Source organism: Dipodomys ordii, unplaced genomic scaffold (genome assembly GCF_000151885.1).
Source record: "Dipodomys ordii isolate 6190 unplaced genomic scaffold, Dord_2.0 Scaffold22, whole genome shotgun sequence".
Taxonomy (NCBI): domain Eukaryota; kingdom Metazoa; phylum Chordata; class Mammalia; order Rodentia; family Heteromyidae; genus Dipodomys; species Dipodomys ordii.
Genome location: NW_012267238.1, coordinates 317,485 through 330,821, shown reverse-complemented (window position 1 = coordinate 330,821; position 13,337 = coordinate 317,485). Strand labels below are relative to the sequence as shown.

The window sequence follows — 13,337 nt, the reverse complement described above, 5'->3', positions numbered from 1 at the left end:
CCGCCCCGCACTCGGCCTCGGCTCGGCCCAGGGCCGCCCTGGACACCACTGGGGAAGACTGGGCTCAAGACGGCTCTGAGGAGGAGCGCTCCAAGGACTCTGACGGAGAGGACCCGGAGATGGCGATGGCGGCGGCGGCAGGGGCCGGGCCCGCGCCTGGCCAAGGCCCCGGGGGGAGCACCAGCGCGGAGGGGAGGGGGCTTCTCCCCGCGCCCGCCCTGCCTCTGGGCTTCCCCTACTACACAGGTGTGCGGCCCCTCTGTGTCCTGCGGACAGCAGGTTGGCGGTGGGGCTGGGGGCACAGGGTGAGGGCAGGGACCTAGTGACCCACGCTCTCCCTGACACACCCAGGTGCTGTGGGAGGGCTTTTCACAGAGGGGGAGGCTGCAGCCCCTGAGGACATCAGCAAGTGGAGTGTGGAGGATGTCTGCAGCTTCGTGGGGGGCCTACCTGGCTGTGGAGAATACGCTCGGGTGAGAGATGCGTGGGACCGGCGGGGGCTCTTCAGTCCCCTCCTTTGGACATTTTCCCTTGTAACTTGCACAAACCAAGCCCTGGGGGCCTGGCTGTGTTGGAGCAGTGGGCAGAGCTGATCTGCCCCGACTCCAGGTATTCAGAGAACAAGGGATTGATGGAGAGACCTTGCCGCTGCTGACAGAAGAACACCTACTGACCACCATGGGGCTGAAGCTGGGACCTGCCCTCAAAATCCGGGCCCAAGTGAGTACGGCTTTTGATAGTGAGGGCAAGACACAAACACTGTTCATACTACAGACAGACCAGCCCCACCAGGACCTCTTCCCTGGCAGTCACCCATTCGCACTCATCTCTTTGTAGGTGGCCAAACGCCTGGGCAGAATCTTCTACATGGCTAGTGTTCCTGTAGCCCTGCCACTCCAGCCAAGCCTGCGGGGCCCTGAGCAGCTCAGCCCAGGACAGCAGCCCCTATCCCCAGCAACACCTACTTCTCCCTATGGGTCTCCCTATGGGGGGGCCCACCCTCATGCAGGCCGGGCCTCCCCTAAACAGGAGAATGGTTCTGCAGCGGTGGCTCTGCTCCCAGGGGCCTCAGACCCCTCCCAGCCTCTGTGCTAAACTGGCAGGTGTCCCCACCTCTGCACACGCATAACACCCACAATTCCCAGGGCTTTTTTTCCATTTTGGCTTTGGACAAAGTGTGGGGGAGGGGTGAGAAACACAAGAGTTTTTTTTTTTTTAAAGGAAAACATGTGACTTGAAAGGAAACAAATTTAAGTGTGGAAAGGATTGCAGAGGTCTGCAGACAAACCAAAGACAAAGGAGGTAGAAGCTACTGGAGCCTCCCTCCTCCCTAACAACTGGGACTGCTCTGTGCCCTGGCATCAGATGGCAGCCAGCCTCCTGCACAGCAGCAGCAGACTCTCGTGCTGGTTCACTTTCTCAGGTCAGCACAGCTCTTGGTACATGCGCCGGTTGTGTTATAACAATAAAGCCCCATAGCCTCCTGCTGCGTGGATGATGGCTTCTGGGACACCACAGGAGACCTTCAGTCCTCCTCAGAAAGCTGCAGATCCTCCAGCTCATCCTGTGGCCCCTGAGCCAGCTGCCACAACTCCCTGGGGTCCAGCCCTGCCTCTGCATCTGGGCCTTCATCTGCAGGGAGAGACCAGGCCACAGAAATTCTGCTGTATCAGAAAGCCAGTCTTAGAGGTTACTTAATCATCACTAATTAATCACAGCACTAATTAATTTATCAGTGCCCGTATAGCTGGCTGCCAGAACCCATGAGAACAGAGCAGCAGGCATGGCAGCGAGGGATGTGAACCTGGCTCAAAGCCACCCTCCCATGACCTCACTGCCAGATGGGTCTCCCAGGCCAGGTTCCTCATGGCAGAAACCACTCACTTTCTGAGTCACAGTCTTCCTTGTCCTCCTCCTCTTCCTGGTTCTCATCCTCTTCCACCCCTTTTGGAACTCTCAGGAACCCAGGCATCCCTGGGGATCAAGAGCCAAGTGCATGATTACCACCAGGGACCAGCAGCAAAGCAGTAGCGACACAGGAGAGTGGGTCAGGCCTACAGCCGAAGTCTAGGGAACACTTGCTTTTCCCTCAGTCTGAAAGGAGGCCCCACCTCAAACTGGAGGCAGGAGAACATGAGGGGGCTTACCCACCAGCTAGACACGTCCCCGGTGCAAGAAAGCACCTCCCCGCCCCCAAGCACACACACATGCTCCCCAGAAAGAGCACTGCCAAGGCGGCACAGCCCTCACCTCTCTCTGAGAAGTCTGGACTCTCCTCCTCAGCACTGTCCAGCTCAAAGAGGTCTTTAAATTCCTTCCTGTCCTCATCCTTCCGGTCTTCCACCTTCCGCCGTTTGATCTCTGGGAAGTTCAGGTCTTCCAACTATAGGGACCAGAACCAGAGTGAACAGAGCCGAGAGCCAGCTCCACCTCTTCACAAGGGGCCGAGTCACTGCAGCAGGTGCCTCAGAAGGGGATGACAGCTGCCAGGCTTTTCCCAAGCCATCTCCCTATCATCACAGCACCTGACTAGACCTCTGGTTGGCCATTCTCACTTTTCTCATTCTCCTCTGCTTTGCTCATATATCTGCAAGCTACTGCTGTCAAATCTGTATTTTGCAACCATCTCGAACCTATCCACAAGTCACCAAGTACCAGGGACAGGCCACAGAATAAAAGAGAAAGCCCACTGCTGCCCTTCTCACTGGCCTGCCTCCTAAGATCAGGCTGACCTGGTTCGCATGCCACTCCAGCCACCCTGGCCAGGCGTGCAGGACAACCACCCCTCTGCTCACTGGTAACTACCGTACCCTGTTAAGACAGTCACAACTGTCACATCTAACATCACCCCAGGTCTCAACAGTAGAACGCACCAGGTATGTCTCTGCTCACTGGTAACTACCGTACCCTGTTAAGACAGCCACAACTGTCACATCTAACATCACCCCAGGTCTCAACAGTAGAGCGCACCAGGTATGTCTCTGCTCACTGGTAACTACCGTACCCTGTTAAGACAGTCACAACTGTCACATCTAACATCACCCCAGGTCTCAACAGTAGAGCGCATCAGGTATGCCCTGCTGGTCTTAGAAGCCATGTTAACCTGCAAGATCTGAATCCAGTCATCTGTCCACACCCAGTTCCCAGCCAAAAGCCATACCCGTTCTTTGCCACTAATCTCCAGCTGGATCTCACGGTCCCTCAGCTTCCGCCAGTGGCTGTAGTATCTGGTGAGTGGGGTCCCCTCTTTCCGGGCCTGCTTCTCCCAAGCATCCTGGGGATTAGGGCAGTTTAGGGCCATGTCTCATCTTTGGACAATCCCCAAACCCTGACACACCTTGACTTGTACACCGAGTAAACCACCCAGCACCCAGAAGCCAGGTTCCAACTGACCACTGCCAGCTGGTCAGACACACTGAAGGAGATCCGGCGGCGGCAGCTACAGATGTACTCTGCATTCTCCTGCACCTTCTCCAGCAGTTGTCGGACTTGCCGGCAGTAGTTGGCCACCTTGCATTCCCGGAGGAAGGATTTCAGCTGCAGAAGGTGCTCAGTTCAGTGCAGCTCCACACACAACAGGGCTGCCCCAAACCCCCACAGTGGCCCACGGGCCTGCTGTCCTGTCAGTCATGTCAGTGTCTCTAAGGCTAGCTGGCACACAGCCCTGCTAGACTGCTCATGAACTTTATGGCTGCTTCTGAAGGGCTTTACAACAGTTGAAAACTCATACTATACAAAACTTAGAACAGGTGCTATTTGGCCCTTTACTGAAGAAGAAAAAAAAAAAACACCTGTGGAACCATACCATAGACCTCACCCTAGGATCGTGAGCCCAGCAGATAGAGGTATGTCGACTACCAGACTACAGGACAGACAGAGGCCACTATTACACAGCGTGACTGCACACTTGTGCTTAGCTATTGTATAACCGTTGCCTTGAACACAAACACACAATACTGTCTCTGGGGCTAAGACACACACAGGTCAGGTGTGAGCAGTAGCCTGTGATTAGCAGAGCTCATCTATGCTCTAGGATCAGATGGACAACAATGGACCCCCTACTATGCCTGGGATGGAGAGCAGACACTCATGGAAACCAGAGAAGGAGCTTCTAAGTAGAGAGAAGCTCAGCCCATCCCCAGGACCTTGAGGACATACCCCTTCCACTTTTGTATAAGGGGAGGTGAGCCCATTAAGTGACAGCCAAATTAGCCATAAAGTGGACCCCAAGGGAATTATTCAGGAGAAGGGAGCCAGGTACGATACAGACCTGCAAGATAGCGGGAAGTGCCAGCTCAGGAAAGGCAATGCTGTGGGCTTGGCTGTGCAGGTACTCCAGGATGAGATCATACAACTGCTCCACTAGGCCATCCTAAAGCAGCAGGGCAGGACTCAAGCTCAGTAGGGGATGACACACCAACACTGGAGGTCTTCTGAGAATCTATTCAGTCTCTCTCCAGGGCAGGGGGCCAGGAGGGTTAGGACAAAGGAGACCCTTGTCTCCAACCCAGGAGACTCTGAAGTCCAAACCTAAAAACTTCAAAATGGCAGACCCTCCTGTCCACCTCAAGTGACGTGACCCCAGTAGAGCACTGTCCTGTAACTTCTCCAAGAGGCCTGGAAGCCAGACTCACCCGGTATGCCTTTTCCTGCAGATTGGCACTGGACAGCTTCAGGATCACAGAGAAATTGATAGGCCTGGAGCTCATGCGACCTGGCCGCTTGTTGAAATCTACCTGCTGGAAAATCTGTCCACAAGATGTGTCAGTCCAGTAGACCTCAGGCCTAGCCAGAGACTAAGAACAGGGGCCAAACACAGCATGCTTTAGGCCACAGACTTCCTGCCCTCTCCAGATTTGGTTCATCTTCCAGAGCTCTGACTCTGCTTGATAAAACCCTAAGGACCAGAACTGCCTGTGCAAAGAGGGCTACCATTGCCTTCTTTGACAGTGAGGTACTGAGGGCTCCGTACAGCATCATCCCAGGCATGGGGAAACATGACAGCCAAAGGGCAAACACTTAACACAGGGCTTCCCAGACACTCCAAACAACACAGCCCATGTACCTGGACCCTCTCAAGAAGAGAGGGGGAATGGGACTGTCCTGACCAAGTGACACCTCTCCAAACATCAGAAGATTCCCCACACAGGGAAGGAGAACCAGGGAGATCAAAGTGTGAAGAGGCCCCTTATAAAAGAGAAGCCCCTAGATACAACAGAGCATAGTACCTGTGACTGAGCCTGACTCCAGGAGGAGGACCCAATAGTGATTAACAATGGGGCCCTCTCAACACCTTCATCCTGCCCACAAACAAAAGTGCAGAGATGCCCTATGTGCAGAAAGCTTTGCTTAAAGCCCTTGCGCCTTGTCTTCTTCTGAAACCCGTACCTGGTGTGGAAGGCCCTGCAGGGCTAGCTGTAGTACGCTAAGGCAGGGGTCAGGATGAAGGCCATCCAAGGCAAAGAAAGAAGAGATACATGCTCTAGAACAGCTCAAAAGAATTGGAAAAACTGAGGGCAGAAATGCCCCAGCAGGGTGCCAAAACAGCCTGCCACAGGGAGATGTAGTTGGCAAAGCCTGTTCACAAAGCCTACTACAGCTGTGAATAGCTGCTCACCTCAAGAATGAAGGGCAGTACAGGGATGAAGATGCCGGTGCTCTCTGACAGCAGTATCAGGGCGCGCACACAATGCATCCGCAGTGGGTAAAAGCGAGAGGTAGGCACCAGCCTGCAGGAGGTGAGAAGAGTTAGCGCTGGTCAGGTGGCCTAATCCCATCACTAGCCCTTGTCCACCTACTGTCTGTAACTTCTCCCCACTAACAAACAGGCTAGGGTCTTGTTACTGTCTGTAACTTCTCCCCACTAACAGGCTAGGGTCTTGTTACTGTCTGTAACTTCTCCCCACTAACTAACAGGCTAGGGTCTTGTTACTGTCTGTAACTTCTCCCCACTAACAAACAGGCTAGGGTCTTGTTACTGTCTGTAACTTCTCCCCACTAACTAACAGGCTAGGGTCTTGTTGCTGTCTGTAACTTCTCCCCACTAACAAACAGGCTAGGGTCTTGTTGCTGTCTGTAACTTCTCCCCACTAACTAACAGGCTAGGGTCTTGTTACTCCTGCAGGGTGAGCAGCCAATGGCTACAAGGCAATGCCACATTTCCCCAAACATAACAAGACACAAGAAAATACCTATGTTCTGGTCCTGGTCTGAAGAACTACCTTCTTGCTCGTAAGTGGGACTCTTCTGCCATGCTTCTAACAATTTCAATTTAGGGGTGGGGGCTGTTCATTCCTACTCCCCTTTCTTCCACACTTCCTGCTTTTAGGGCTTCTCTTAGAACTGCTGCCTCCATGCCCAGCCCAAAGTCTCCACAGCTCAAGCTGGACAAAGATGCCCCCTCCTGGCCAATGAGGCACATAGCACATTCACACAAATGCTTTGGTAGCAGATACTTGGTCCAAAAGCTCTAGACACTGGTCCTAAATGCCTTTCAGACTGCACATGGGAAAACCTGGGTCAGAACACAAGTGGTATACCCAGGGCAGTGCTAACTGTGCCATTCCTTCTATAACTGCCCAGAAGCCCACTCTCTCTACCTGTCCCCTTCCTCAGAGCCAAACACAAAGGCTACCGACAACACCCTGATGAACTTGCTTTGACCCTGTCCTCCAGGACTACTCAACTCTGTGTAGCCCTGTCCTTAACACTCACTTGATGCAGCCGATGACAACTTGTGAGAGGGGGTACAGCAGGGGCTTCAGGGCCTCACTGGAGCTGAGGGAACTCAGGACACGGCACCACAGGTAGAGGCAGTGCACATACTGCCAGTTGTACACGGACTGGTGTGTCTCCTGGTCAGAAAGGAACCCACCTCTAAGGCAGAGCAGTTGTCTTGTGCTGCCACCACCACCTGCCCAAGACGCCCACTAAGGTCTAGGCCGTCTCCTTCAACAAATAAGGGTTCTGAAGAGGCCTAAGCCCTCTGCTGGGGAGGTTCCAGGGCCTGACCACGTACCTTCTTGCCAGAGGTCATGGCACTGCGCAGATGGATGGCAAGTTGGCGGACATAGAGGAAGGCGTGCTGGTAGGATACGCTGGGGTCCAAGGCAAGGAGCTCAGTCAGTGTCCTCTGCATGAAGCTAATGAGAGGCAGGGTGCTGGGGGAGGTGAACTTGCAGTTCCTCACATACGTGATGTACATTTGCTGTCAAAGAGGGCAGAACTGAGGCCAGGAAGAGCAAAGGAGAACACAGGCTCCTGTCACTGGGTCACCACCCCAACTTATTGAGGAAACCATCACTTACAGACTCTGGTGCCCAGAGCTTGGTGGCCCAGAATTGAGCAAGGGGCATTGACCATACAGGCTGCTGCCATGCCCTCAGGGTGAGACTAACCTCAAGGGACAGATAAGGGGTCCCCTGCTACCTTCAGGATGGGGCTCAGGAAGGTATCCTTCTTGTGTCTGCAGATTTTGATGATGATCAGGAAGGCCAGCACCCGCAGGGACTCTTCACCAGTGCTCCACAGGACCACCACCCTCTGAGGAAGGAAAATATCACTGTCTACCCCAGCCCTTTCACCTGGGACCTCTCCTGTATGGGTCAACCAGATCAATGCTGAGAAACAGACCTTCCCAAAACACCTGGTGAAAGCCATTAAGTATTTAAGTTAGACACCAAAACACAGAACAGAGCATTCCTGACTCATAAAGGCAGACTCTGGAAATTTACCTTTACTGTTGTATGCCTATCAAAAACCACCAAAGCATACCAGGGCTGCTGCCAAACAAGCCAGGAAAGAGGCTGCCTAAGACAAGGACCTGTGTAGGTGGAGGATGCAAAGCAGCCAACTGGGAGCATGGATAATGACACTTTCTGCCCTGGCCGGGAACGGGACAAACAGGAGAGCTATGTGCAGCCCTAGTCAGACTGACATGGTAAAAGGGGCTTCTCACCTTTAGTAGCATGCGGCACTGCTTGGGAAAAGTCAGATAGTAGGGTACCAAGCTGCTAACATGTTGCAGGACAGCAGCTAACACTGTAGCTTCAGCCAGACAGGCCACCAGCTGGGAAAACAAGAGGAGATAGTGAAGCCCAAGTCTGAGGAAAGAAGGAAAGAAGAAAGGAAGAAAGAAAAAGAAGGAAAGGAAGAAAGGGGGGGAGGAAGGAAGGTACGTAGGGCTAAGGCTGGGTGTGGGTGGCCCATGTCTCAAATCCTAGCTACTTAGGAGGCTGAGATCTAAGGATCTCAGTTTGAAGCCAGCCCAGGCAGGAAAGTCTGTGAGACTATTACCTCCAATTGCCCACCAAAATAAAGCCAAAAGCAGATCTGTGGCTCAAGGGATAGAACACTAGAACAAAAAACCTTGAACAAAAAAGCTTGGGGACAGCACTCAGGCTCTGAGTTCAAGTCCCAGGACCGGCCAAGGCTCATTATTATTACCCCACTAGAACAGCACCTGTAGGACTGAGGTCAAGTATGCTTTGATGTCCACACGGAGCTTTCCCCAGAGCGGGCTGCTGGACAGATGTAGCATCCTGCAGAGACCAAAACCACACAGTTCAGATGAGTCTGCTCAGACATAGCATGCACACTAGGGGACGTGGCCTAGTGGAGCACGATAAGGAAACCTGGGGCAGGAGGGGTGCTGTTTACAGCTGGCATGTACAGAGCACATGTACATGCGTCCTTGTCGGGACACACTAAAGCGAGGTACAGACTGATACCCACTACAAAGTATCAGTCCCTCCTAGAGGCCAGCAGGTTGGCCAGAGCACAGAGCAGTAGTTCTTTAGGATCCTGCAGGACACTCAGCCCCAGCTACCTCCCTCACACATGACCTTTTCTGGGATCCTAACCCCATCCTATCAGGCATCTGAACTCTGTAGTTGGCTTGAGGCCTAACCCGGCAGGGTGTCTTTGTCCTGTATATGCCAAAAAGACCAAGCTATGCATGTTTTATACTCTTAACTTGATGAATAACCAGGTACCTAAAATCAGCAGTTGAAATACATGGTTTTCTCAAATTTTATTCCTCAATAGTGACAGGACTTAGTGCATAGTAGGTGTTCACCAAAATCCACTGAACTGCACCAAAAGCAGGGCCCCATAAGCCAACCCTTCTGAAACAAGCTGACACCCCCCCCACACACTGCCATTATACTCTGCTGCCGATCATCTCACGGCTTGTCTACTACCCACCCCACCTACTGGACTCCCTACTTCCAGTCAGAACAACTCCACAGGACATGCCTTACTAATGCACCCAGCCTGGTCCATCTCTGCTAGCACAAAAGGTGTCCTGAACTGATGGCAAGTAGGGCTCATGGCTGTCCTGGCAGAGAAGTCAGTGAGACTACATCTTCAAAACAACCAGCAAAAAGTAGGGTCGGGCCAGGCCCAGGCATGCCTATAATCCTAACTATTCAGGACTACAATTCGAAGCCAGTCTGGGCAAGAAAAAGTTTATCAGACCACCAGAAAGCCAGAAGTAAAGCTAGCTAATGGTTCAAGTGGTAGAGTACTAGTCTTAAGCAAAAAAGCTCAGGGACAGCACCCAAACCCCAAGTTTAAGCCCCAGGACTGGCACAAAAAGAAAAGGAAAAAAGCACACTTGAATGGCTCAAGTGGTAGAGAAGCAGCTAAACAAGCCGAGCAGTGCAAAGCCATGAGTTCGAACACCAGAACCACCACACTCTGCATGTTGAATTTGACTCTCTTGCAAATTCCCTGAGCCACCTGTGATTCATCTCTGAAACCTTCACTTTCCATTTCCTTCTTTATCCCTTGTCTCTAGGCATAAGCACCTCTTGGAGCCACTTATGGTGGGACTCCTATATCCAGAGAGAAAGGAAAGAGAAATAGATCCAGGAAAGCTCCTAGAGCAAAATCAAGCATGCTCCCCATGTTCCCAAAAAATTCTGGGCAGAAAATGTCAGGAAGGAAAAGTAGAGCCACCCCCACTGGCTACGTGCCTCTACCAGGGCACCTCACGCCTCCCAGTCTGTGCCACCCACCGAGCAGAGCTATAAACACACCCCTTCTCCCACCTGCTACTGTCCTTCCAAGCCTTTCCAAACAGCAGCTTCTGAAGGCAACCAATGAGGTCTCTGATGCAAAAGGTGACCAGAGCATTGAACACTGAAAAGAAGGGGCACCAATGTCACTTATATAGGACACCAGCAACTGAGCCCAGACCATGTCCTCTGATCCCAGCTCACCAGTGCTGTCTGTGACCTGGAACCGGCAAGTCTCAGCACCTTCCTGATCTCCCTGAATGGTGACTACCGCTGCTCGAAATGCCTGCACAACTTCATGAAACAGCTTGGGAGTAAGGTGCTCCTGAAAGGGGGAGAAACCAAGATTGCTAAGGGAGCACTGGGCTTCGAGGGAGCTGGCTCCTTCTTTGTGAGGGAAAGGCACCCCCGCCCCACAACCTCAGACACAGGGCAGAGGCGAGAGCTAGATCACAGAAGCACGTGCTGCAAACAAAAATGGGAGGTGTGGACTCAAACAGAGCACTGCCTTACTAAGGAAAGCTAAGCAAGAAGCTGGGGGCCAGTGGCTCACGCCTTCAACTCTACTCAGGAGGCTGAGATCTGAGGATTGCAATTTGAAGCCAGCTTGGGTAGGAGAATCAGTGAGACTCTTATCTCCAATTAATCACAGAAAAAGCCAGAATGATTCTGCAGCTCAAGTGGTAGAGTGCTTGCCTTGGACAAAAGGAGCTCAGAGACAGTGCCCAGGCCCAGATTTTATGCCCCAAGACTGACCAAAGAAAAAAGAAAGGGAGGGAGGGAGGAAGGGAGGGAGGGAGGGAGGGAGGGAGAAAGAGAGAGAAGAAAAAAAAGAAAAAGAAAAAAGCTAATCAAGAATGGGAAGCCCTAAATTGAAGCTCCAGTGTTGAAACACACAGACACACACAGACAAGTCTACAGGCCTCACAGATGGTTGGGAAACCTGGCTCAGGAAGTGAAAAAGTGCTGAAAAATACTAAACCACCAACTATGGACCACTACAAAAAATATATGATCCTCCTTTTCTATCCTAAGTGATGTACTTAGGACACAGCTTCCACCACTGATCCACAAAAGCTGCTATGGTGTGTGTCTCCAGAAGCTCATGGGTTAGAGGGGCTGGGAAGGTGGCTCAGTGGTAGAGCGCTTGCCTTGCATGCATAAGGCCCTGGGTTAGATTCCTCAGCACCACATAAGCAAAAAGAAAAAAGCCAGAAGTGGCACTGTGGCTCAAGTGGTAGAACGCTAGCCTTGAGCTGAAGAGCTGAGGGACAGTGCCCAGGCCCAGAGTTCAGGCCCCACGACTGGACCCGAAAATAAAACATAAAAAAAAACCAGAAGCTCATGGGTTAAGAATCCTAATGCCCAATTTCTTATGTTGGGATCTGGAGGGGCCTGCGGGAAGTCATTAGGATTAAATGAAGTCCTGAGGATGAGGCCCCCATGATAGCACCAGCAACTCTGTGAGAGACAGACCAGGCATAGCTCAGTGATAAAGCACTTGCCTATCATGTGCAAGGTGTGTGGGAGGGAGGGAGGCAGGCAGGGAGGGAAGATCGCGATCTAAACTAGTACCCTTTTCTGTCCTGCACATAAAACACAAGCGGCACACACGACATGCCAGCACCATGGCATCATTTACTTGCCAACCTCTTAAAATAAGACCCAAATAGATAACTTTTCTTTACAAATTACCTAGACTGTAGAAGCTGGGAATGCACTAAAACAGATACTACACGCCCTAAGACGATGAAGAGCCCTGGACTTTGATTTAGAAGAGGATGCAGAGGTCTCTTAATATTCGGTCACAATCTCAGAGTAAACGAAGGCAGTCTCCAGCCTATGGGGGGTGTCCAACTACTTAGCCCATGCTGGCTCTTACCCTTGCTGCCTGCTTCCATCTCTCCACCATGGCAAGTGTCACAGGAACAGATTCATTCCCCTGTAGTCCTCTAGGGACTCGGTCATCATCCTCTCTTCCATCCTCTTCTTCACTTGCTTCCTGTAGCATTAGACACAAAAAGGCCAAGCTGGGGCAGAGGTCACAGCTACAGCCGCCCTACCAGGTCTGCTCAGGACTCACCTCCAATGTGTCTGGCAGAGAGTGGAATTGCTCCTCTCCTTCTTCAGAGCTGTCTGAGTCACTGAAGTCCAGCAGACTCTGGTCATTCTCTTGTAGAAACTTGTAGAACTCTGGGTCCCTGTCCTTCAGTCGAGAGAGCTGGTCCTTGTGCTCAGAAGCATGGCCTTTTTGTCGGCTGGGAAAGGGAAAAGTGTCATTAAGCCCATAGGAAAGCCACCCAGGAGTTGAGGAGGTCATCCCCCACATCCACAGCCCTACCTACAATTAAAGGGGAGGATTCTCAGAGTATCCTTAAGTCTGTCTTCCAGACTATGCTACCCAGCAGCCTGTGGTGCTGTTTCAATCTAGGTATCTCAAATTCAGTACAGACACCCGGCCTGTGTGCCTCTGGAAACTAAGGTGCCCCACTGAGCTCAATCCTGTTGGAACCTATCATCAGTTCTCAGAAGCAGCACTTTCAAATCTAGGCATGCCTCCTCTCAAATATCTCCTCTTTCACCCATAACCCTCAGCACCGATGACTCTTCTTCACTGACCTCAGGTCACTTCACTGCTCAAGCACTAAGGCCTTTTTTATTCTTTTGGTGATATCCCTGAGCTTTGTGCTCAAGGCTAACGCTCACCACTGGAACCACAGCTCGACTTCGGTTTTCTTGCTGACGGTGTTGGTTTTTTTAAGGGGGTAGTGGCTAATTGGGGAGCAGTCTCTCGGACCCTCCTTCCTGGATGGGCTGGCTGCTGGGCTGGCTGCTAGCAGCGGTCCTCCGATCACCAGTCAATCACCTGTGTCTGGCTGGGACAACCTTTTATGTGGAGCTACCGAACGCAGGTCACTCAGGTTCCACAGGCCGCAGCCACACGAGCCTTTGCATTCCCTCAAAGGCTTCCAGGGCCTCAGCTGTTCCTGCTCGCTCCCTCCGTCCTGCCTTGCTTCCCTGTGCTGCTTTGGGCAGAGATGGCGAGGTGCCTCCTAGCCACTTCCACTTTCCCTTCCGCAGAGAGAGCGTGTTCTTCGGTCCTCGGCACTCTCGGAGGTCCGGGAAGGGCGGGCAGGAGGCGGGGAGTGGCGAGCGCCGACGACGGCAGGGCCCGGGCGTGGAGGCCGGGGTGGGAGGCGCCGCTTACCTGGACACCGGGCCCGGGTGGGAGGCGCCGCTTACCTGGACACCGGGCCCGGGTGGGAGGCGCCGCTTACCTGGACACCGGGCCCGGGTGGGAGGCGCCGCTTACCTGGA

General features: G+C 52.7%; 2 protein-coding genes across 3 annotated transcripts in view; one reads left to right on the top strand and one right to left on the bottom strand.

Annotated features, from left to right (window-relative positions):
* Samd11 (sterile alpha motif domain containing 11) overlaps positions 1 to 1,173 on the top strand; it is a 14,715-nt gene extending 13,542 nt beyond the window's left edge. The window contains exons 9-12 of the mRNA XM_013013919.1: positions 7 to 246; positions 352 to 473; positions 610 to 720; positions 838 to 1,173. Of these exons, the coding sequence (XP_012869373.1) occupies positions 7 to 246; positions 352 to 473; positions 610 to 720; positions 838 to 1,095 (731 nt within the window). The 3' untranslated portion in view covers positions 1,096 to 1,173. The remainder of the gene's footprint in view (positions 1 to 6; positions 247 to 351; positions 474 to 609; positions 721 to 837) is intronic.
* A 61-nt stretch (positions 1,174 to 1,234) lies between these two features.
* Noc2l (nucleolar complex associated 2 homolog (S. cerevisiae)) overlaps positions 1,235 to 13,337 on the bottom strand; it is a 12,713-nt gene continuing 610 nt past the window's right edge. The window contains exons 3-21 of one of the 2 annotated variants that reach the window (XM_013014078.1): positions 13,087 to 13,127; positions 12,722 to 12,758; positions 12,103 to 12,277; positions 11,902 to 12,021; positions 10,224 to 10,344; positions 10,053 to 10,143; positions 8,462 to 8,540; positions 7,958 to 8,068; positions 7,429 to 7,542; positions 7,019 to 7,207; positions 6,715 to 6,854; positions 5,618 to 5,729; positions 4,635 to 4,748; positions 4,271 to 4,372; positions 3,394 to 3,537; positions 3,161 to 3,274; positions 2,251 to 2,383; positions 1,885 to 1,974; positions 1,235 to 1,632 (exon numbers count right to left, since the gene is read on the bottom strand). In XM_013014078.1, the coding sequence (XP_012869532.1) occupies positions 1,526 to 1,632; positions 1,885 to 1,974; positions 2,251 to 2,383; positions 3,161 to 3,274; positions 3,394 to 3,537; positions 4,271 to 4,372; positions 4,635 to 4,748; positions 5,618 to 5,729; positions 6,715 to 6,854; positions 7,019 to 7,207; positions 7,429 to 7,542; positions 7,958 to 8,068; positions 8,462 to 8,540; positions 10,053 to 10,143; positions 10,224 to 10,344; positions 11,902 to 12,021; positions 12,103 to 12,277; positions 12,722 to 12,758; positions 13,087 to 13,127 (2,134 nt within the window). In that variant the 3' untranslated portion in view covers positions 1,235 to 1,525. Of the gene's footprint in view, positions 1,633 to 1,884; positions 1,975 to 2,250; positions 2,384 to 3,160; positions 3,275 to 3,393; positions 3,538 to 4,270; positions 4,373 to 4,634; positions 4,749 to 5,617; positions 5,730 to 6,714; positions 6,855 to 7,018; positions 7,208 to 7,428; positions 7,543 to 7,957; positions 8,069 to 8,461; positions 8,541 to 10,052; positions 10,144 to 10,223; positions 10,345 to 11,901; positions 12,050 to 12,102; positions 12,278 to 12,721; positions 12,759 to 13,086; positions 13,128 to 13,337 lie in introns of those variants that run through there. The other variant, XM_013014077.1, reaches the window with a different exon arrangement.